Source organism: Serpula lacrymans, assembly GCF_000218685.1.
Source record: "Serpula lacrymans var. lacrymans S7.9 unplaced genomic scaffold SERLAscaffold_13, whole genome shotgun sequence".
In the NCBI taxonomy this organism is placed as follows: Eukaryota; Fungi; Basidiomycota; class Agaricomycetes; order Boletales; family Serpulaceae; genus Serpula; species Serpula lacrymans.
In genome coordinates, this window is record NW_006763302.1 from 622,273 (window position 1) to 645,290 (window position 23,018).

The 23,018-nt window shown below is 45.0% G+C and overlaps 10 protein-coding genes across 10 annotated transcripts; 6 read left to right on the forward strand and 4 right to left on the reverse strand.

Annotated features, from left to right (window-relative positions):
• Nucleotides 1-214: 214 nt before the first annotated feature.
• On the forward strand, nt 215-1,995 carry SERLADRAFT_358045 (uncharacterized protein; the record flags this gene model as incomplete). The annotated part of the gene is made up of 3 exons (XM_007322539.1): nt 215-395; nt 456-794; nt 855-1,995. The coding sequence occupies 3 exons, from the start codon at nt 225-227 to the stop codon at nt 1,734-1,736; spliced, it is 1,392 nt and encodes a 463-aa protein (XP_007322601.1).
• A 105-nt stretch (nt 1,996-2,100) lies between these two features.
• SERLADRAFT_477038 (uncharacterized protein) lies at nt 2,101-2,957 on the forward strand (the record flags this gene model as incomplete). The annotated part of the gene is made up of 5 exons (XM_007322540.1): nt 2,101-2,342; nt 2,436-2,528; nt 2,584-2,686; nt 2,743-2,870; nt 2,923-2,957. Coding segments are annotated over 5 exons (441 nt in total), but the record flags the coding sequence as incomplete, so codon positions are not given.
• Nucleotides 2,958-3,403: 446 nt separating this feature from the next.
• On the forward strand, nt 3,404-4,901 carry SERLADRAFT_477040 (uncharacterized protein; the record flags this gene model as incomplete). Its single annotated transcript, XM_007322541.1, has 13 exons — nt 3,404-3,419; nt 3,473-3,518; nt 3,577-3,603; nt 3,665-3,730; nt 3,790-3,926; nt 3,985-4,006; nt 4,065-4,213; nt 4,294-4,414; nt 4,472-4,548; nt 4,600-4,622; nt 4,682-4,751; nt 4,808-4,823; nt 4,872-4,901. Coding segments are annotated over 11 exons (735 nt in total), but the record flags the coding sequence as incomplete, so codon positions are not given.
• A 122-nt stretch (nt 4,902-5,023) lies between these two features.
• On the reverse strand, nt 5,024-6,102 carry SERLADRAFT_477043 (uncharacterized protein; the record flags this gene model as incomplete). Its single annotated transcript, XM_007322542.1, has 3 exons — nt 5,024-5,492; nt 5,544-5,728; nt 5,783-6,102. 3 exons carry the CDS (start codon nt 6,057-6,059, stop codon nt 5,283-5,285), a joined length of 672 nt encoding a protein of 223 aa, XP_007322604.1.
• A 1,626-nt stretch (nt 6,103-7,728) lies between these two features.
• SERLADRAFT_477044 (uncharacterized protein) lies at nt 7,729-8,150 on the forward strand (the record flags this gene model as incomplete). The annotated part of the gene is made up of 1 exon (XM_007322543.1): nt 7,729-8,150. One exon carries the CDS (start codon nt 7,752-7,754, stop codon nt 8,085-8,087), a length of 336 nt encoding a protein of 111 aa, XP_007322605.1.
• Nucleotides 8,151-8,175: 25 nt separating this feature from the next.
• On the reverse strand, nt 8,176-9,562 carry SERLADRAFT_477048 (uncharacterized protein; the record flags this gene model as incomplete). Its single annotated transcript, XM_007322544.1, has 1 exon — nt 8,176-9,562. The coding sequence occupies one exon, from the start codon at nt 9,362-9,364 to the stop codon at nt 8,300-8,302; it is 1,065 nt and encodes a 354-aa protein (XP_007322606.1).
• Nucleotides 9,563-10,497: 935 nt separating this feature from the next.
• SERLADRAFT_441982 (uncharacterized protein) lies at nt 10,498-11,283 on the reverse strand (the record flags this gene model as incomplete). The annotated part of the gene is made up of 5 exons (XM_007322545.1): nt 10,498-10,580; nt 10,638-11,018; nt 11,066-11,082; nt 11,144-11,187; nt 11,251-11,283. 5 exons carry the CDS (start codon nt 11,281-11,283, stop codon nt 10,498-10,500), a joined length of 558 nt encoding a protein of 185 aa, XP_007322607.1.
• Nucleotides 11,284-12,334: 1,051 nt separating this feature from the next.
• On the reverse strand, nt 12,335-14,116 carry SERLADRAFT_441983 (uncharacterized protein; the record flags this gene model as incomplete). The annotated part of the gene is made up of 6 exons (XM_007322546.1): nt 12,335-12,748; nt 12,802-12,970; nt 13,020-13,272; nt 13,330-13,523; nt 13,913-14,015; nt 14,074-14,116. 6 exons carry the CDS (start codon nt 14,114-14,116, stop codon nt 12,335-12,337), a joined length of 1,176 nt encoding a protein of 391 aa, XP_007322608.1.
• Nucleotides 14,117-14,511: 395 nt separating this feature from the next.
• SERLADRAFT_410960 (uncharacterized protein) lies at nt 14,512-17,233 on the forward strand (the record flags this gene model as incomplete). Its single annotated transcript, XM_007322547.1, has 11 exons — nt 14,512-14,719; nt 14,777-14,866; nt 14,931-15,169; nt 15,228-15,623; nt 15,674-15,789; nt 15,956-16,074; nt 16,124-16,221; nt 16,260-16,313; nt 16,402-16,843; nt 16,965-17,101; nt 17,162-17,233. 11 exons carry the CDS (start codon nt 14,512-14,514, stop codon nt 17,231-17,233), a joined length of 1,971 nt encoding a protein of 656 aa, XP_007322609.1.
• A 601-nt stretch (nt 17,234-17,834) lies between these two features.
• Nucleotides 17,835-18,151, forward strand: SERLADRAFT_399727 (uncharacterized protein; the record flags this gene model as incomplete). Its single annotated transcript, XM_007322548.1, has 1 exon — nt 17,835-18,151. A coding segment is annotated over one exon (191 nt), but the record flags the coding sequence as incomplete, so codon positions are not given.
• Nucleotides 18,152-23,018: the final 4,867 nt, after the last annotated feature.

Below are 23,018 nucleotides of genomic sequence, written 5' to 3' on the forward strand. Positions count from 1 at the left end.
TCATCTTACAGCCCGATGTTGCTATTTTCTGTTTCACGATCGGCCGGTTCGAACCATATACGGCGATGTTACCACGCCCTGTCGCTCTGTCGCAGTCACATTGTGTCAAGAACATGATATCTTACACCGCACTCAGACTCAACGGTTTGCGTGTTTGTCGAATGTGACTTCGTTTCCACCATTTAAAAGGATCACTAATTTGATAATATCCGATACCCCATTTCATGTCTCTCCCAGAAAGCACTACAGTTCTCATTGTCGGCGCTGGACCCACGGGTCTCGCCGCTGCTCTGTCTTTGATCCACCATGGTGTTCGTGACTTCGTGATTGTAGACACTGTTCTCCAAGGCCAGAATACCTCTCGTGCGTTGGTCATTCATGCTGCGACTCTCGAGGTACTTTTCATTTGTGAACAATTATCGTCATTGCTGTGCGGTACTTACATGTCATCCGAGGCATTAAACACGATAGGTTGTGCTGACGAACTCAATGATCTTGGCCTCAAGGAAGAAAATGCTAATATTCGCTCACGCTATTCGAAAATTTTCCGAGTGGACTTCAACTCTTTGAATAAATATACAAATTACGCGCACGCGTTGATTCTTCCACAACCCATCACTGAACGCGTATTGGAGGACAAGCTCCAGAGCCTTGGTGGGCGTGTATACAGACCCCATACTGTTAGTGGTCTATCACGAAACAAACAAGATAGCACTATCACCGATGTGGTCTTTCAGGATGGGCAAATCATCAAAGCGAAATATGTGATTGGCGCAGATGGTGCTCGTTCAGCCGTAAGTTAACAACCATTGGCTTGACTAGCTGCTATTCGTCCCAATAACTCATATTTTCAGATCCGAAATATCGCTGGAATCAGGTTTGCGGACCCTGATGGCGAAGACGTTTCTAAATCTAACCTCCTATCTCAAATCGTCCTCGCTGATGTTACCTTTGCCGACGAGTCAGGAGTCCCAGACGCTGGCCTGAATATGATAACAGATTCGGCTGGATTTTTCCTTTTTATACGCTACTCCAAATCTTTCGTTTCCATGTTACCAGAGTACGAGGGCAAACAGATCATAGACAACGTTTATCGTGTCGGGTTTGGTGTTCCCGTAGAAATGGGTACACCTCCCCATGCGCCACCACGCGAGTATATCCAGGTGCTTGTCGACAAGTTTGGCCCCGTGTCGTCTGGTGGAGCCCCCCCACTCAAAATCGAGCAGGTAATCTGGTCAACGCGGTTCAGGACACACTCGGCTATTGCTGATAGGTTTTTCACGCGTCTTGGTGCTCCAAGTGATGTTGATCTCAACGAAAATTCGGGTGAGAAGGAGGGAGGTGTGATCCTTCTGGTGGGTGATGCTGCACATATCCACTCACCTGCAGGAGGGCAGGGGATGAACCTCGGATTGCGGGATGCAGTCGCACTAGGAGACGCCATACACAGTCATATAAACGCATCGCAGTCATCTTCCTCGCCCTCTCCTTCGCTAGCACCACACCCCGACATTATCCTCCAAACATTCGCTGCAAGCCGTCGCGCGCGCGCTTTGGAGGTAATCGCTCTCACTAAAAGCCTACTTAGTGTCTTGGGTATGAAGTGGGGACAGTATATGCGCTGGTGTCCCGTGACTCTTGGTTCAGTCAGAGATTGTTTGCTTTGGATTGCTGGACGAGTGGGATGGATAAGAGGCATGGCAGCTTGGAGAATGAGCGGGCTGGGGATGAGGTAAAAGCTCGTGGGGATGGCTCTGAAGTGAGAGTGGCTAGGGGGAAGGTACTGATGAAAGCGTATCTGACGGCACACTGTGGATGGACAAATTTGCGTGTGACAACGGCAGGAAACACCACTCAATTATTATATCAGCCCAGTAGGTACAGCAGCAACGAAGGAGGCTACTTAATTTATGCGGATATCATATATTTATTGACAACGATAATATATGTACTTACTGATTCGCACGCGACAATTATCAGATACTGGTCCCTGCTACTAACTGTTGTGATTTTGTGGTTAGTTCGAGGCTGATCACCATATATGGCAACCTGAGGTTGTCAAGTACTTCGAACATTGTGCTCGCCGGCGTTTCCAGCTCTGAGCGCTAATCATAATCATGAACCCGATGCGTCGAATTCAAGACTCATTCTTTACAAACCGCCTTGGCGCTTAATATATAAAGTCACTGCGGCCGTGCTTCACACGTTTACCTTCAAACTGAATATCATCTTTCTATCGTCCTTGAAACTCAGAAGTATCATGCCTCCCAGCGAAGATGGCCTCTTGAGCCAATCTCCTAGACAGTCAGAATCGCTCACAGCAATACCAAGGTATCCACCAGGTAGGTTTCCTGACAATTGAAATCAAGAACCTTAAAGTAGCTGCGTTTTGGCCCATCCGCAAAGCCATACTAAGCCGCTTTTGGATCTGTCAGCTGCACAGAAACTAAGGGATGGTTCCTTGCCTCTTCAAGTTCCGAATGCTGAAGCGCATGTCAGTGCGGGTGGAGAAAGGCCTGCAATAACAGGTGCGCACGTCAATTTGTTGACCTGAGCAAAAATTCAGCTGTTGTCTGATTACAGGTTCACGAGCGTATGGTCATGCCTCTGACTCGGAGGCGGAGAGAGGTGACCACGAGTGGGAAGTTGACACCTCGTCTCCGCGTTTGGAAACACATCATAGGCAGTACGTACCCAACATTGTACTAAGAGCTCTTGCATTTACTAACCAAGGCCCTTCAGGTCGGTTTCTTATGTGCCTACTGAAAATACACTTCAAATGGCAAGGAGAGTTGTTGTAACAACGCTTATAAAGCCAACGAAGAAACGTCCGTTTTTTCTTGGACTAAAAATCGTGTTGACTGGCTCCTGTTCGTTGTTCTTGGTGATACATAACCCGACTCTTGCTAATATCGCAGGCAGGGTTGAATATCTTAATCATATTTCTTCCCGTAGCTGTAAGTCCAACACGATCCGTAGCTTGAGAGAATCTGACACAATGCACAGTGGACTCTACATTTTCTCAAACTTTCACCCGCTGCTGTGTTTACTTGTAAGTAGATTCCACGCAGACCTTGTCGCTCTCCAATATGACGATGAACTATCAGTCTGTTATCTTTCTGCTCTGGGCCTCGCGACTGTCAGTAATCCGATAGCGCTGATTTTGACTTCGATTGATATCGTACCTTTCCTCAAATTCAGCTACTTGGTCTGTTTGCAGAAGAGCTTACGTTGCAGATGAGGGAAGTGTTAGCTGTATGGGTCAAAATTTCTTTAGTGAGAGAGAATAAAATCATATTCATACACGCAATCCTCAAAGTTGATATCTTCTAATTAGGGAAACAGGTAAATATTTGATTCCACCATGGCTTCTTTTCATGCGCTACTTAACATAGTCCAGTGTCGAGTTGATTTCAGCGGTAAGCAGTATGCTAGCAATTGAAGGATGCCCACCTGAAATCATGGGCTACAGATCGTTGCATTGCATAACTGTCAAATCAGCCTGGTACAGTCACTGTGTAAGCGCGTTTCTGAGACTAGGCTGCTGATTCCGACTGAGTGGCCTATTGGATATAGTGATGGGCACAATATTAATAAACCTATGTAGGCCCTCCTCTCATTGTATATCTTATTTTAAACCAACCGGCCTTGAATTTGACAATAGTGCTTGTCCAAGGTGCGGCATTTATCTTCGGAGGATCCCAATACATGGAAGGCGTTATATCCGCTAGTCAGTCACATGATAGTTCCCAGTATTCTAGCACAAAATTCACCCTCTTTAATGGATAGGTGCTGCGCAGGTCAATTCCTATCTCCTAGCTCTTGCAGTGATTGCCATCCTCTTGCCAGCTGCGTTTCACTTTACACTGAACAGTGGTATATCTGATGAAGCCCAGACAAGTGCGATTCTAAAGATGAGTCATGGGGTGAGTCATGGGCATTTACCTGTCCTTTCGCAGACTCAAAGGAATGACGTCGGTCAAGGTGGCTGTTATCCTTCTAGTTAGTGAGTCGTTTGATTTTCTTCATTTGTATCGCTGGAAGTTATGATTTTACTTTGTCAGCATTTGTGTTTTATATTATGTTCCGCTTCAAAACCCACCGTTTTCTCTTTGATATGGAACCTATCGAGGAATCGGATGAGGGGCCAGAGGAAGGTGTTAGCAACCTACCCATATACATAAGTGTAATTTTATTAGTTGTGACCATAGGGGTGAGTTCTCCGTCACGGGTATACCTGCTACAACTACTAAATATATCGGTCGTCGTACCTCAACTTGATTGCGTTGAAAGCTGCTCGTTGTCACCCTTGAATGGCTCATCGAATCTATAGACGACCTAACAGTCAACGGACAAATTAGCAAGGAATGGATAGGCTTGATACTCATACCGGTTTTGAGTGGTAACACGATAGGTATTTTGATCGCTAGGTTCCTGAGATGTGTTGGAATGATATCTGCACCCATGATAGAGCGAATTGAATCCATAGTCCAGGCCACTCGCGCGAAGATATATCTTGCCATCGAGTCTACAGTTGGATCTAGTATTGTCAGTATATTATATTTATTACATTTTACCTCCATTGAGACGTATCTACAGGAAATTGCATTGCTTATTATACCGTCAGTCTTTTTTTGCTTTTGACAGTTGCTTCTTCACTGATATTATTTTCATTCATCAGACTTGTGATCTGTGTAGCATGGGGAACTGGAAAGCCTCTCTCATTTCTGTTTGATCCATACGAATGTATTGTGAGTCATGTTTCTGTGATGTCCACCACTCGCCTCATTTTGATCACTTGTCGAAGATCCTATTTCTCTCGGGTAGGCAAAGATATTGCTCCTTGGTACCTGATCTGATAGCCAATTCAGTTCTGATGTTGAATTATTTGATGAACAATGGAAAAACCGACTACTTTAAAGGCGTCGTCCTTCTGTGTGAGTGTTCATAGTGTTCATACAGACAAGCGTCACTATTCTCATACCGACCTTTTCAAATCTCATACCCTCAAATAATTGTGATATTTACTTGATAATTCAACAGTCGTATATGTGATGGTGGCAGTTTGTTTCTGGTTCTATACAGGTACGAAATTAGCACATAAAAATACCTGGGGCAAGGAATAATATGTGAATGCGACATAGGATCTGATACCGTATCAGGCTTGACTTGTTAACCAGCCTTTCTGAATGACCTTCACAATGACGATGCATTGATCGTAGGAAGCAACAGCCTCTATCATATTTCATGTAAAGCTAGATTTTTAATGATGGAATAGATAATCAGCCAATTCTGAGCCCAAGAGCAAATCCAGCCAGGAACGATGCCCTTGGTTGGAAATCAGCAGTTAAAAAGTCAACTAGCCATCTCCACAGTGAGTAAACGGTGGGTGCCCTTTTTTGGCCAGTGACGTCTTTGGTGTAGAATAGATTTTCAAAGCGTGCGCCCATGCGTGCCCAGTCGACACGTACGAGAGACGCGGAACCAAGATACTGATAGATCACGTATGAGCGTTGAACTGTCTATACGCAAATAAGGCTGACCTGGAGAAGGACGAATACGCCACCCAAGAAAAATGCGACCGCTTTGGCACCCTTCTTGATGAAGACACCAGCGCATAGCCCACACAACGTACCGAAAGACAGCTCGTAGAGATTTACATTTGAGGCTGGTGGCGGTGTAAATGTTGGAGGAAGTGAATTTTGGCGTGATGTGGGTTGTGTAGGAGCTACTCCTCCAGGTTTGGACCGTCATGAATATGCAAAAGTAAACCCACGCTCACCTTCGCAGTAAATTGGAGATGCTGTCAACCCCGCAAAACCAAGCGCAGCGCCGCCAATCCCAACAGCGGCCAAGAGCGATGGAAAGTAGCCTTTACGTGTCGAGTTTCTCACTGTATAATGAATACTAGCGTTTGTGATACTCCTAACTCGGAGGGTATTGATGTTGAGGGAGGTTCGAAAAGCATTGAAAGACCCTTTGGCTGGTTGGACGAAGTAGGATTGATGACATAGAGCTGGTCTAATACCAAGAAACTGCCTAGTAAATATGGATGCCATTCAATACTCGCTATGAGAAATGCTATGAGTTGGTGCTCAGTGTAAGCCACAGGTTCAAGTTGGGGCCGCAGTTATGCGTGATGTTGATTCATGTTTGACATGTTGACAGCTAGCCGTACACACTCACGAGTCCGAGATCACCCCATGATGATCTGACTCTCTTCAATGTTATACATCATAAAAAGGATATCTTAACAGTCCTGCTACGAGGCTTCAAGCTTCAAGTCAAGAACGGAAACACGATGAGCGACTTTTCCAGCGAGTTGGAAGAATAGCTCTTCCAAGTTCTGAAAGGCACTTGAAATCTTAAAATCTACTAGTCCTTCTTTTTCAAGCCAGACATTCGATTTTTCCATGCACAGAGGCCACCTATCGACCTTGTTAGAATAGAGGTGAAAAGGTCGAAAGTTCTTAGATCGTGCTCAGTTTTAGAATTTTTGATTCATTACGGTGCGAACGGGCTCGTGAACTCAGGTGGTAAATTTTACAATTAATTACCCCTGTCTTTGCTTGGCTTTTTTGTTCTGGGTTTATCATTCAAGGTTGGCTTTCATTGCAGTGCGAATAGACTAGCAGTCGCTATTGTTCTACGGTGTTCATGGGCATGTCAAGTGAATCGTCGCCAACTTTCATTAGCTCACATTTTTTCCAGGATAGCCATTTCTATCAAACACGTTGGCATCTGCAGGATGGTTCCTTCTGATCTTAGACAAGTATTGCTCTTGATGTGTAATCGTCACTAGTGTGCTCGTGGCTCATCCTTGCCTTTCATGAGTCGATTATATTCATATTCTGAATCAAGCGGAACACTCGCCATATCGAAAATAGCGGCTGAATAATCTAATATTGTCTTTTGAGGACAAAATAGCTGTATACAATTCTTCAAGTTCGCTCGTGGGCGCCTGGGTTCCACCTTTTTCTTATCTTGCATTATTTTCCGCCAGAACTACAACATGCAGGTGCGCCTCCTCTTCATATCTTAGCGATGGCATAAACTGAATGCATATATCACAGTAACAAAATACGGTGTTTGGGACGCCATCATCCATTTAATGCAGACCAGTACTGTATTCAACGGCAGGCGGTACTTGATTGTGCGGCTCGGTGTTAAACGGGCGAGCTTACGTTGTCAATAACCAGCGCAAAGGTGCTAACTTGGGCCAAAGCTGTCCTTAATCTGAAGAACGACACATCCAGAATATGACGTGTGGTTTACGATGGTGATGCATGTTGCAGCTTCGGGGGTCTGAGCGATGTGTCCGATGTAGAGTCTACGCCATAAAGAGATATCGACCTTTCCCTCGTATCATTTTCTGCACCCCGGGCACGAGACAGAAATGAACCCATCTTTCGACTTCGGAAGTTGATACAAAAGTGTTGGGGATCCAGTCTCAAGATATCAGGTTTATGTTCAAAGTCTCGTTGGTGCAACAGCGACTCTGACGTAAGTGCCGCTATCAAAGGGCATCAGTCACGGTCTTGAAGATTCAATAAGATAACTTACTCTCCACAGGTCAGTCTGTCAGTGGCAGCTCCGCAAAGCCCATCAGCAGCGAGTTCCCCAAAGTTCCTGAGAAGAAAATCATTGTCAATGCAAGATTACCTCGCAATATGTTGAATCCAAGGACCGTGTCACAGTACAGGCCTTCGCCCCTAGATCAAACCGGTCATGCTCAGCTCGTATATTTTTGCATGGTACGTCATGGTGGTCAGGCAGCTGGAAGAATAGGGAAGCTGCTTACAATCAAGTTTATATTGACCCTATCCCGCAATGTTCTGTTAGGCCAATTGTCAGTTCGCTCGGGCCCATACCATCAAACGAATGAGTGGAAACTGTTTGGCATTTCCATTCTACGTGGCATGATCAGCATTATTGCCCTTCCCCATATCACATGGCATCCTAATCTTCTATTCTTGAGCCACAAATCAAATAGATTACCGGGAAGCTATTCATGCAATGTTGTTGAACCCAGTGGATTACAGTCCGTGCAGGCATCAAACATGTCAATAACTTATTATGGAACCTAAGATTCAGCGGATACTACTACAGTACAGTAAAATACTTCCAATACAAGCTTTTGATATACCATTAGCAGTTGTGAACCATGTCAAATCGAGTTGGCCTCTGAAGAGATGTCTTTAATTTTCATATCGAGCTGACGTATTTCAAGAGAGAAAAATAAATAAACTGGCAAAAACAAAGAAACAGTCTTGATAAAATTACTGGGAAGCTGCAACGTCTACAACATATCCATCCACTCTGCGATATGCTGGTAGGCATTGCTCCGCTCAGGTTCATACCACTCCAAACTAAGGGGCGAGTGTATACTGTCCGGTGCTTCATAATAAGTGACCTGACCACTGTCACTACCTTCGCCCATATCTCGCACCATCCTATTTCTGAGAGTCTTGATCTGGTCCAAGAATACCTCTGCCTCTCCTGCAATGAGGAAAGTCCTAGGGAAGCCAGAGAATGTCGGCTCGATATGTAGTGAAGCAGGCGATATATACATATTCGTCTCTGCACCATCTTTTCCATGAGGTCCAAGGAAAGCGAAGGTAGAATAGTTCTCGAGTCCTATTAAATGACCTACAAAGTCTGACTCTGCGTTCAGAAATACCGATGATCCGGGTGTTACGTGCGAAGTGCTGAAATCTACCCAAGGAGAAGAGAGAATCAGCCCCGCAGGAGGTGCGGGAACATCGTTGAGGGTGTGTTCGTGTTGTAGAAGATATCGCGTGAGTCCAAGGGCAAGATTCCCTCCCGCAGATTCTCCCATTATGACGATATCCGATGGACGGTAATGGCATTCATTCACGAGGTACGAATAACCAGCAAGGGTATCAAGGAGTGCTGCGGGAAACGGGTTACGAGCAGAATAGGGAGGTCCCACCGAAAGCCGATATTCAACAGAAAATGCGCGACGGAACGATGGACAGTTTTTGAGGAAATCGCGTGGTACAACGGAGGTATAATCGTGCGGATGGGATGAACATATGGTGAATGCGCCACCGTGCAAACGATAAAGAATCTTCTCGCCTGGTTGTAGAGGTGCGCCTATAGGGATGTCCAGACCCTCCTTATCCATCCAGTATCCTGGAATGCGAATGGGATGCACCCCAGACATGGTTGCCCATCGTTGAAGCTGCTTGTCCATCAAGTCAGGAGTAGGATTGATCCATAAAGCCTTAACACCGGGACCCTCCTTTATAGCCTCATGCGTTGGGAAGCTAAGCAGAGATCCGATTCTACCGGATGGTGGCAGAATGTCAGTGTCCTGTTGACGATGTGTGATAGAGGACATACTTTTGCTCCTTGTTGATCACATGTCGAAACACTGCAACAATTACGCAGCGCTGCCAAGTCCACGATGGTCTTTGACGCCATGAACGAGGTGCATACTTAACGATGCAGTACGGTAAATACAGGAACACCGTGAATGCGATAAGATATGTAATGTAGAGTGCCCGGAAGGGTTGGTGTCGCCATTCATGTGCCATGGGATAGGGTTACCAGAAGAGGACACTAGTAGTGAGAAGGACTGCATCGACCGTAGCAACTTGTATTTAAATACAGACCCGGGAGCTCATGTGGGTTTGTGATTTGTCCGTTTCAACATTACGGTAAAACAACCTATCGCTATTGACTAAACCATATAGTACGAACAACACGTCCCACGCACCTCAAAAGACAGAACGATGATGTTCTAGCTTGGCAATTGCGTTATATGTCTCGACACTGGAAGGCCTCTTGGATTTGCTATGTCAACTACATCTTGGGTTGTGCAGCCATATCCTTGGTTCTTGCATACCCATAGTACTTCGTCTGGTCTGCGACTCGGAATGAGATTACACAGCCGCGTAAAAGAGAGTGGGGCTTCTTTCCGATCTCAGATCCATCCACTCGAAATGACTCGGAGGCTTTGCGAACTGTCCCAGCCAATTGTTAGCTGCGTTCAGAGTGTAAGCGAAGCTGGGGGAAAGTCCTTCAGAGAGGATTTTACAGCTAATTGCAGAACGTTAGACATGTCAGCATAGAAATCGCATACAGGCAAACTTGAAAAATATAAATCCCCGAAAGATCAGGAGATTGTATCTTAAGTCTGGTTGGCGTAGCTGTGGCGCCTCGTGGCTTCCTGTGGTGGGCAGACTCTGAGATTAGTCTTACGAGTCTAAAAGAATTTACTTCCCGCTCATCCCGCTCCAACTCCGAGTCCACATTTTTCACACCGGGATGTCTAACGTACAGTGGTCGTTTGGTTACGGTTCGATTTTGGACGCCGATCTAAAATTCAGTAATTTTTTTGAAAGGCCGATAAACTGTACAAAGATTATATTGTAAGTTTATAGATATGTGAATGATGATCAGCGATAGGTTGATTAAGATCGAGAGAGCTTCCTTAAAACAATTTGCGAGACCAAAAAAATAAATATATTGTCACAGACGCGCTTTCAGGACATACAACTGAAGCAGTACAAATGAAGACAGCACAGCTGACTCCTGTGCCAATAAGAGAGGCTCTAGCCATACAGAAGAAGTCAGTGGGATGAAAATGATGAGAATTGGTAGATACATACCAGCCAAAATGGTCCTGCAGTACTGTTCTCTGGGACCTCCAAGGTGGCACCATGGTAGATGCGTGTGTGCGCATGGGGAAAGGGGGCATGGGTTTGACAGTGGAATGAGGAGGGCAGTTGAACCATGGGGAGCAGGCACAGCAACAAGGGAGGCGGCGGCGGTGGGAACAACGGCAGCACCTGACAAATAGGACACCGGAGCAGACACAGCTGGCTGGAGCATCTGTGCATTGATCACGGGGGATATGGGCCAACCCTCGGGACTAGGTGTGCGAGAGCTGGCGGACAATCCAGGGCGAGTGTAATGGATGATAGTTGCGAAAAGGACATCAGTGTTGGTATTTGACAAGTGCATGTTGGCGAGGATGGAAACAATTAAATCTGAGAGGTGAGTTAGCAGAGGGATGGCTGAAAAAAAAACGACTTACCGGTCCCAGTTTCACCACTATCATTATCCTCACGAGCATATTATCAATGCATACAGAATGTAGAGAGAACATCCTGACCTGTATATGATCCCTTGCAGCGTTAGCCAACCTAAACCAGAGCCCTATATGGTGTATGAAGGGAGTAACAATACCAGCATTTAGAGCTGTTATGTCAAAGTGCCAACCTTCAAGGTCAAGTCAAAGATGCTGGAGCTCATGTAACAACCAAGAGTTAGTTACTCTGGCGCACACAGGAACACACTATAAAGGTAGTGGAAGATGGGGAGTGGGTACCCCTTGGGCTGCAGTGAGTTAGTTGGTATACAACAGGAGGACTCGCTGAGGAGTCTCCTGGATCTATTGGGGTATATATACTACTACAGGTTGTTTGTACATGTGTACTATACAGTTGATGAAGGCAGTGGCTGATGATGTCATAGGGCCTAGCCCGTATGGCCAGCTCCACTGCGTGAGAGAGTTAAGTCTAAAAGTAAAAGAAAGGCAATGCGGCGCGAGAAAGGGAAATGCCGCGTGGCACTTAAAGTATAAAGTTAAAGCGGAGAATAAAAAAGGAAAGGAGATGTCCGGAAATTGTGTTATCGTAACAGCTCAAGCCTCGAGCTTTCCATCAAGTTTGAAGAAGAAATTTGGAAGTGAGTTGCCCAACCATTTATTGTAGTGCTAGCTTACGAAGGCTCAAATGAGTTCCCTACAGATCCTCCGATGCATCCTTGAGAAAACCGGACCTCAAGCTTCTGTCAAGTTCCAAGTCAAGGAGGCAAAGGTTCGGATCTCACAAACTGGGAGGATTGAGGGACTCCAAGCACATCAATCATGCGGCCTTGAAGAAACCGGACCTCAAGCCTTCTACTGACTTCAAGGAAGTAAGGTCGGCCCACAACTTGGTCATCTGCTAACCACAATGATCTGAATGACTGTTTTGCAGATCCTAACTTTAACAACAAAGATCATCCACAATGTCGCAGGGTCCCCAGTAATGCGGGCACTGTGAGAATTGAAGGACTCCAAGCACACCAGTCATGCGGCCTTGAAGAAACCGGACCTCAAGCCTTCTACTGACTTCAAGTAAGGTCGGCCCAAAACTCGATCATCTGCTAACTACAAGGATCCAAACCACTTTTTTTTTTACGGGGATTCAGATTGGAGGCCGGTGTTTTGATAATAGATACTGTAATTATATATTCACAATTATAGACATTAAATTGCAAGAAAATGAGACATGTACTACAAGACAATAGCTAAGGCAAATCAATCCCAGGTTCCATCCAAATCATCCGTCCATTCATATTCAAAGTCAGTCTCTGCTTCGTCTGATGAGTAGCATGCAACATTATGTGGTGTGCCTCCCACAACGGGTCTCCCTTGCCAGTGTGGTGGAAGAGGTATAACCGGCATGAAATCCAAGTCTTCTGCATTGTCGGAAATAGCAGACTTGGCCAGCATAGCCTGGAATTCAGTGTTGTTTGGCTGGTTTTGGAACTGCTCGAGCAAGTGGACATAGATGTCCCATACATTGTTGCAACAAATTGGTGGGTAGTTTGCAGCATCTGAGATTGCACGAGCTTGTAATGCAAAGGCTGGAGGTACCAAGTTAAAGACATGATAATCGGGGGGTGCATATTTGTTTCGCACTTCAGTGAGATAAGGCGGATGGATCTTAACCTGGACAAGCATGTATTTGAGACGACCAATGAAATCAAGGGAAGCAAACTTACCACAAAGTCACGCGACTCAAATTTCTCTGGTTGATTGAAGATATCAATGGGGCATCCGTGTGGAAGCAGCTTGTGTGAATTATATTGGGGCTTTGTGCGGTTGAATCTGTCAACAAAGCAGTCGAGTTCCTGTTGTATCCAGGGGATAAATACATAGTGGAATACCAGCCTGCAAATAAGTGTCAGTCATACTATAGCCTAGATAGATGGAATGCGACCGTTGGAGGGGATCATCTGCATTATATAGGCCCTCTTTGACCCCCCAATCAATAAGTGACTCAAAACCCGGAGACCACTGTCTTCGAAGTTGACCCCAAAAGGTCTCTGGCTTGATGTTGCGATGGGATCCTTTGAAACTATGCTGTAATGTTTTGTCCAAAGCCGGGTCTTGCATGTGTTGAAGGAGTGTGTGGCCATTTGCAATGCCATTATTTTTGGTTCCAGGGTCGCTTTGAGTGATTAGAGGCATCTCTGTGTTGTATAACATGAACATTAGCAATGGAACTTGTTAAAAAAAAGTGAACTTACCACCCAACCGCTCCACAATGTCACAGTACCATCTGCATATTAGACAAGGATTGTGGTTTGTCCACCAAACTTTGAGCCAGAGGACATAGCCAGAAAAGGGCTCAATTCCAACATGAAAAAAGAGCTGGAAGCGGCGCCATTTATTGTGCTGATCAAAGCACCACAGCTCATTAACACCAGCTGTCCAGAAATAGCTAGATTTTAATCAGTGTCTTACTCGTCCTTGTACTTCTTCTGGATGGTGCAGGTTCATGTATTCTAGTATTACTTGCCTGTCAAAATATCATTTGAGTGTTCCAGTCGGTGTGGAGAATGGAACAATTTACTGAGGCACCATCACCAATTCTTCATGTCGCAATGTCTGTTTCATATCATGTGATCCTTGACGAGGAAACCGTGCACAAACACGTTCAATAGCTGGCCCAATACTTTCAACTGAATGTCCCTGGCCCCGAGTGCTCTTTAAGCCCCACACCATCCTTTTTTTCTTCAATAATGAAAGGCTGTAGTTAACAAAATAAATGTGTCAGTCTAATGTATGCTAGCATCACACTTAGAAGGAAAGGTTCATGAAAAAGAATACTGCTCTGTGTCATAGTAGTCCTTGAGTTTAGTGATAATTTCTGGATTGGTATATCCCTCTGCTACAAATTGCTCCACCAATGGCCAAATTACAGTGTCGGGAGCTGTGTTAAAAGGACGTAAAGTGAGCATAATGTTACACTGAGATTCCTGCAAGCCTACCTGGAGTTACCTTATATCCATTGGTACCACGGGGGTTGGGCATTGTCCTAGATGTAAACAAAAAGCAATGTGAAGGCTCTGTTGCCAGAAATAAGGCAACCTCAAAAATGAACTCACTGTGATCGCGCTGAAGGGCTATCCATTTAGCCGTTGTGCAAGTGATCACTGGTCACCTGTCACCTCTTCCTCGTTTGTTCCTCACTGATGCTACCTCGATCACCGTCTCCTTGTCTTTACTCAATCACTAGTGTTTGAGATTGCCCATTGGTGAGCTGCAATTCACCCTGATTTACATAGCCCTTATTTTTGTCTTTGTGCCGAGGAAATTCTTGTGAGGCCTGCAACTCGGACACAACATCACTTAACTCGGACTTGAATGTAACACAAAGTATCTATATAAAATACAATAGGAGGGGAAAGGTATGTAATTTCGCTATCATGGATTTTACACCCACTACTGAAGGCCCCTCTTTTAAGACTTGTAATCGTTGTCGCACCGAGTTTGATAGGTCAATCCAGTTCTTGTACATCAAGGGCAGAGATGGGACCGGTCGCCACTGTTGCCCGGATTGTGCCGCTCATTATCAACGCAAGCGTGCTGAAGCTAGAGAAAACATTAATGGGGGCACGTCAAACGGATCTGTTGGTATGTTTGTTTTATTTCTGTAATCTAATCTATGCTGATAAGGCGGCTTAATACTAGATTTCACAAAAGTAGCTTCCAGCACACGTGGCATTGATGCTACTTCACGCCAAGCACTTGTCAAAGCTTCCTCGGCAGCACAACGTGGCGGTGAGTAAAATTTCCGTCTCCCCTGTGCGTGGTACTAGCACTTACCGACACAATGTACTTGCAGAACAATCATTCCCCAAGCAGTATATTGGCATGGGCCATGCTGCTTCAATGCCTCCACCTCATGTTCCCGTGTCTGTTAGTATCTCTCAAGCCATAGGTTACACTCATAACCACAACTTCCACACCCACCACCACACAAAAATGCTGGCTTCTACAGTGGCTCCTCAACGTCAGGTCACAATTCGGATTGCTCTACATCATGTGAAGTATGAAGGAAAGTCTGGGACAGAGTTGGTTGGGGTGAGTTCATGGCTTTTATTTTGATTCTTGAGGACACTTGCTCATATTTTGGGTTGAGAACATTGAGCGGGATATTTCAGTACCACTCTCCATCAAATGCGGCCAACTATGTGACACTATCATAGAAAACCTGAAGCGTCTATGGGTTGTCTGGTCTTGTGACCATCAATTGGCGCTCAAGTCACTACAAATGCTCAAGGCTCCGTTACTACTCATTTATGACCCTGAAGAGCCTCAGCGGTACTCCGAGCGACTAATCCTCCACAACTTCTTTTTTCGCGCCTCAGGTAAAGACTCTACACCAAAGTTTTTGCCAAACATCAAAGTCTCCATCATCCTCCTGATGTTGAAGGAAGATTTTGAAGACATCTTGCTGTGGAAGGAAGAAGATAAGCATGCCAAAGCACGCTTGCGCAATGAAGATGCTCAGAGTCTGGGGAATACTTCTTGTTATGTATTATTTCACTATGCTCATACTATTATTCTCATAGATATTTCTTGCAGCAACATCAGGCGGAAAATAAGCCAGAAAACCTCGTGCAAAAAAGACATCAGTGCAGTATCCTCCTCCCACACGTGGCTTTGTGCCCGTTCACCAGAAAATACCAGCCGGAGAACAGGTATGTCCCTGGGTTTTATATAATTACAAATAATACTTACTGCTTGCAGGTACCTAGTAATCATGTAGATACGGAGACGACAACTTCAACCTCAAGCTTATTTCAAAGCAGGGCACAACCACTACCCCAACTACGCCCCCTCACTCCCTCATTCTCTGCCTTCTAGGATACTCTCTATGGATACCCCACCCCCGGATGTCCCACCATTTAGTGTGCTGGACAAAGCTGTTCTTCAATGTGTGATGATGGCTCAAGGGGATGTTCGGTGCCTGGCAAAGCCTATTTGTAAGTGGAACACCTTCTTTCATGAATATGTACTAATACAACACTGAAGTAAGCACCAACATAGGAGTGTATGTGCTGTTCCTGGTACCCTCAATCCCATTTACAGACCTCCTCAAGAAACGAGTCCCTTTTGACGTCATGAACCAGGTTAATTGCCCCATAGTGATATTGACGGTTGACTGTAGTTCCAAGGCAATGCTTGGACCGGCTGGAAGCTTCAAAACGTGTCATCCGGCATTGTGAGAACAAAGTGAAATGTTGCAACCAGAGGACAACATTCTGCAGGCGGAAACTATAGTGGCTAAGCGTTGCTTTTTCACAAAACAGGTAGAGGGGGCTGAAGTGAGCAAGACCCCATCAAGTCCTTTGGGTGGGCACAAACGGCTGGCTGTTCAGGACAAGCTAGTGAAGATGCTTGATGAAGCCAATTGTCTTTACTGGGCAACAAGCCTAATGACTTTAGTGTATAATTTCATTGACGACAAACTCATTCGCAGGCCCCTTGTCTATTCTCCCCCAATTATTCCTCGCCTCCGTATTGTCCACGCTGCTTTAGCCATCCCCCAAGATACCAGAGAGTCACGCAACACCGTGTATCTTCTGGAAGAAAGGATTAGCGGCCAGTTTGTCAAGTGTATCAGCAACAACTGTGCAACTCCTTGCCATAGCCTTGCCCCAGCCAAACTGGAGATCACAACATTCCTGTGTTTTGCACAACACGCACAGTATCATTTCTCGCAAGGTCTTGTCTTTGTTTCAGATTTTCAAGGTATGTTATTTTGTCTCTTTCTATCTCTCACTTAGTTTTGCTTCTCAGGGTCCGGTAAAATCCTGACCGACTGTCAGATTATCACAACCAAGTCAGTCTTTTTTTCCTATTAAGTTACCAGCTCTCATCTTTGCCCCAATTGAGTTCGCAAATAACTTTGGTGAAGGAAACTGGACGGCAACTCTGGACAACTTCCCATCATTGCACAAATGCAATGAATATTGCTTATATTTTGGACTCCCTTCCTTAGCAATAGCGGTATGTTTTGAACTCAATTGATGTATACTCCTCTAATGCATTTTATGTACATTTTTGTAGGGGTCTGCTACGACAAAGAGAGCACTACAGGAAGTCGAGGCAGACATTATGTCTAGTCGTGTCCATGGCTAAGAGTGTTTCTTTGTTACGTATACTTTTGTAGAACATAGATGATGTCCATGCAATAAACTGCTATAGTGAAGCACACATTTGCTCGATCCTGAAAATCACGAACTCACAAGCTCTGATCAAACTCTGATTGAATTTTGGTTATTAGGAATATAGATTTACAGTGTAGCTACGGGGTTTGAAAAATATAATGCCGGACTTCGGCTTGCCTCCAAAATCGAACCATAACCAAATGACCACCGTGCTAATGATCTGCAATTAGCTGTGAGACTAACGAGGCAGAGCCCCTGGCATTTGGTAAAGATAACCGAGGAATAACTGCAGCACAACCACCATCTGCTGATTATCCGTATGGCATTTTTGATCCAGTACTGGTATCGCAGGATAATAAATGTAAGCTCGTGTTTTTTTAATTTATATAGGCCTAGTTAATATCTCTCCTATCTAAGCTTCTCAAGTTGTTCAAGTACGCATGATATTTCAACCAGTCCCTCTGAAGAAGAATATGGATCTTCCAGACCAGTTGTTGCAACCTCTCATTTATGTCCAAAATTTTTGCTTCACACGGAGGGCTCAGGATGGCACTATCTTGGAGTAGATTTCATTTAGGTTTAGAAATACAAAATGAAAAATACATTGAAAATACCTCTTCTACCTTGTATATAAGATCAAAACAAGATTTGAAAAATGCTAATCTACCCCCATTATGCCCGCAGCTCTCACTCAAAACTGTCCAACTATCCGCCAGCAGTTAGATAAAACCGTTGAAAACATCTTTCACCAGCTAATCCATCGTTGTCGCACTGTCAGCAATGATGATGATGATGACAACAACGAGGACAACCTCTCTATCCACTCTTCAGCCTCACTGTCTGATCAGAGCATCAGCTCCGCTAGTTCTGACAGCACAGGTGATCATAGCATATTTGTTATGATACACAATTTTTGGACCTTTAATTTTCATTCTCCTCTTTAACTTTATACTGTAGTTTTCACACACTGTTCTATGCAGCACTTTCCATTTTGTTCAAACTCCACCTTCTCACGCTACACTGCCTTTATTCTTATTTTAGCTACAAGTCTCTCACACAGTGGAGCTAGTCACACGGGCTGCGCCCTCTGACATCATCAGCCACCGATTTTATCAACTGTACAGTACATAAGTACAAACACTCTGTATTAGTATATATACCTCAATAGATCCAGGAGACTCCTCAGCGAGTCCTCCTGTTGTATCCTCACAACTAACTTGTTGAAGCCTAAAGGGTAACCACTCCCTCATCATCCTCTCTATAGCTTGTCTGAGTTGTGCGCCAGAGTAACAAACTCTTGGTTGTTACAATATTGATGTTGGTATCTTCTCCGGATTTTGTGTTGCTTCATTCTTCACAATATGATCATAGAAATAGAGGGAAAAATAAAAGTAGGATAGGGACTGGCGGAGAGAACTAAATGACATTTTAGAAGTGTTAGCTGATAGAGACTTGGAAGAATTGGACCAGGAGGACCTTGAAATAGACGCCACATCGGAGAACCTTAGAGACATGACTTTGAGGTAGCCACTGCAGTGCTATCTCGATTAAAAGGACCTGTGGCAGGTCAATACGCCCAAGTTAGATTACAGGAGTGCTACACCGCGGGAGTGTGGCCAACCTGGGACGATCTCAAGAAAGAGATCGAAAAATATTTTAAACCACAGGCTGAACGTGACTGGGCACGTCAGCAAATCCGCTCCTTCAAACAAGGAAATATGAGGACGGATGATTACGTTACCCGGTTCCTGGCCCTCTCCATCCAAGGAGGACTTGGAAATGAACATGCAGTAGAACTGCTGGAGCACAATGTGAACCCTCGCATTGCAGAACAGATCTACTTGTAGGATACAAAAAACGAGAACTTGGCCCTGGCGGCTGAGGAAGTACGACGAGTCAGTAGGGCCATGGAGCTTTACCAAATGCACCCAGGTGGCGGGTCCACCACCAAAAACAACACATCCCAGAGGCGCCCTGGGTCATGAAACCAAAATAATCATTCTCACGGGTTCAAGCCGTTCGGGCTGCAACCAGGGCAGGGAGCCCCTATGGATATCGGCACGGTCCAAGGAGGACAGATGCGCAGATTCAAAGGGAACTGCTACAATTTCGGCCAAGAAGGACACATGTCCCGAGATTGCAGAAACGGGGCACAGGCCGCCCAACAAAAAAAATAACCAAGGGTGCCAGGTGCGCCAATTAGAAACCGAAAAACCGGACAATCGGCTCAACTCTTTGACCAGTCGTTCATATGACAAAATCCGGGCCTTTTTCTATGACCAACAGGTCAATGAGATGAAGGCTCAGGGAAAAGAATTCAGAGCTTAGGTCACTTGGGTGCCTTCGCTCCTATGAACAATGAAGTAAACCACAACAAAGTGGCTCCTGCTCCGGGGTGTTGCACGAGCAATAAATGAAAGACGGGGATGGCTCCCCAATTTGAAAATAGATTTCAAAATTTATCTGAAGTATGTACTTGTATAAAATGTTGTGACTGTAATATTTATGATACTACCACTGCACCAGCGTCTCCTTTGGAGTGTGGCCTTGGCAAGACAAACACTAGGGTGCTTGATTCTGGTATAAATAAAATAGAAAAACATGTAACTTTTGATACCCTTTCTTCTTCACTGGAGCCACCCTTTCCCGAAATCCCAAGGCGTTTGTTGATGTGCACGTATTTATTCCAAAAAGAGATCTGTTTAGACGTTGGTGTGGAAAACCTTGCCCGGGGCATTGTAAACCCAACCAGCGCACTGCTTGATTCAGGCGCTAATGGAATCTTCATAGATCAGGTTTGGGCAAAGCGAATTGGACTCCCCCTTGTAAAATTAGATGTATCTATTCCCGTCTATAACATTGATGGTACACTGAACGCGGGTGGCTGCATCACGCACAAATGTTCTTTTGTGGTCAAATACCAAGGACACAGAGAACAAGTCACCGCCAAAGCTACCCAACTAGGGAAGATTGATTTAATCTTGGGCTGGACCTGGCTATTTAAACACAATCCTGAGATCAACTGGCAGACAGGGGTTGTCACACTGTCACATTGCCCTCAGGAGTGTGTGAACTTGGGTAAACCAAATCATGTTTATCATAATGAGTGTCTTGAAAAGATAAACGCTGGTCATGTTTATGAGCTCAGATCTTTAGAAAAGATCGACAATGATGATGATGAGGTAAAACCCGAGGAAGAGATTAAGAGGCTGGTACCTCCCGAGTACCATGACTTCTGGAAAGTCTTTTCAAAACATAAATCAGAGCGCTTCCCAGAGGCTAAGCCTTAAAACCATGCTATAGATTGGAAGGACACCTTCAAACCGAGAAAAGGACACATAATAGTAGACAAATTGGCTGGTGCCAAGATCTTAACAAAGATGGATCTCAGATGGGGGTACAATAATGTGCAAATCAAAGAAGCAGACGCTTGGAAGGCCACATTCACGTGCCACCAAGGATTCTTTGAACCCCTTGTTATGTTCTTTGGGTTGACCAACTCACCGGCAACCTTCCAGAGCCTGATGAACGAGATCTTTGCGGATATGGAAAAATGTGTCGTCATTTACATTAACAATTTATTAATATTTACAAAGTCGGATGATGAGGCTGAGTATGACAGGATCGTGCAAGAAGTCCTTCGACGCTCACAGGAACGGGACCTATTCGTCAAACCTGGAAAATGTAATTTTAAAGTGAAGGAAGTAGACTTCCTTGGTATGATCATAGGCCAGAACGGAATCAGGATGGATCCTGAGAAAGTTCAAGCTATATTGGACTGGCCAGAACCTACTCGCATCAAAGGAGTTAGGGCCTTCCTTGGCTTAGGCAATTTCTACCAAAGGTTTATCAAAAACTTCGCAAAAATCACAAGACCGTTGAACGATCTCACTAAAAAGGACATTGTTTGGCACTGGGGCGCCAAGGAACAAGAAGCTTTTGATAAGCTTAAACAGGTGTTTACAACGGCGCCCATATTAGCATTTCCAGAATTGGACAAAGAGTTCCGGCTAGAAACCGACTCTTCTGACTTTGCTACTGGGGCTGTTCTATCAATTAAATGCCCTGACAATCTTTGGAGGCCTTGTGCCTATTTATCACATAGTTTGTCGCCTACAGAGCGCAACTATCAAATTTACGACAAAGAGATGCTGGCCATCATTAGAGCCTTAGAGCACTGGCAGCACTACTTAGAAGGTGCTAGACACCAATTTGAAATTTGGACCGATCATAAGAATCTGGAGTATTTTATGACGGCCCAAGACTTGAACCGAAGACAGGCCTGCTACGCGGTATACTTGTCAAGGTTTAATTATAAATTAATTCATAAGCCTGGGAGCTCTATGGGAAAAGCGGACACTTTGTCCAGAAGAGAGGATTATGCCAACGGCATCGAAGATGATAACAAAGGTGTTACCCTGATAAACCAATCAAGGGTTGCCAATGTTAGAATTGGGCAGGATTCCGATCTTCTAGAAGTCTTCAAGAAAGACATCTCCTCAGAAGAGAAGGCGCGCCTTGACGGCAATGAAAACTATTTATGGAAAAACAGGCTCTTCCATTTTAAAGACAAGATCTATGTACCTGAGTCCGCAAGGATCAAGGCAATAGATAGACATCATGACACTCCAGTGGCTGGGCACCCTGGGTGGCAACGAACAATGGAGTTGATCTCCAGAAACTACATGTGGCCTGGCATGGTCAAAGACGTACAGGAATACATAAAATCCTGTTTGAGATGTGCCATGGCTAAGAACTCACATCAACCGCCGGCCGGAAAACTTATGCCAAATCCAATACCAGCTGGTCCCTGTCAGGATATATCGGTTGACTTTACGACGGATCTGCCCGAGTCAAAGGGGTATGATTCAGTAATGGTGGTAGTGGATTGCTTCTCCAAAGAAGTGGTATTCATACCCACCAATAAAACCATTACCGCCGCTGGTATGACATATTTAAAGATTTTGTATGGTCTATCCATGGGTTACCAGAAACGGTTATCTCCGATAGAGGGCCACAATTCACTAGCGAATTTACAAAAGAGTTATGCCGGATGCTGGGCATCAAACCTAAGTTATCAACGGCATTCCATCCGCAGACCGATGGACAAACGGAGAGACTCAACCAGGAGTTGAAGCAATACCTCCGTATATTTATTAATGACAGACAGACAGATTGGGCCAAGTGGCTAAAGATAGCCCAGTTCTCTTATAATATCAAACAGTCATTGGCTACAGGAAAGGCACCGTTTGAGGTTACTAGATTGTACCTCCCCAGAATGGGTGTAGAACCTGGTAAAAGCAAGAACGAGGCTGCTGAGAACATGGCCAAAGACATGAAGTCTGTCTTGGACAAAACACGCAAGGCGCTATTCAAAACTGCAGAGCAGATGAAAGACAGGGCAGAGCGTAGACGCTCCAAAGCCCCTGACTACAAGGTCGGCAACCTGGTCTGGTTAGATACCGACCACTTAAAATTAAAGGATCAGCAGTCCAGAAAACTGACCGAAAAGTGGATTGGCCCTTACCGGATTAAGAAAGTCAAACCCAACGCGGTGGAGCTAGAACTCCCAAAACGAATGAGGGTAGTACCCACGGTCAATATTAGCCGTGTGAAACCCTACAAAGGGCCACTGCCGGGACAGCGCGTAGACCAGCCCGGACCGGTTGTAGTCACCCAGGAAGGTGAAGAAGAATTCAAAGTCAAACGGGTGGTGGATGCACGCTTGAAGCGTGGAAAATTAGAGTTCCTAGTCC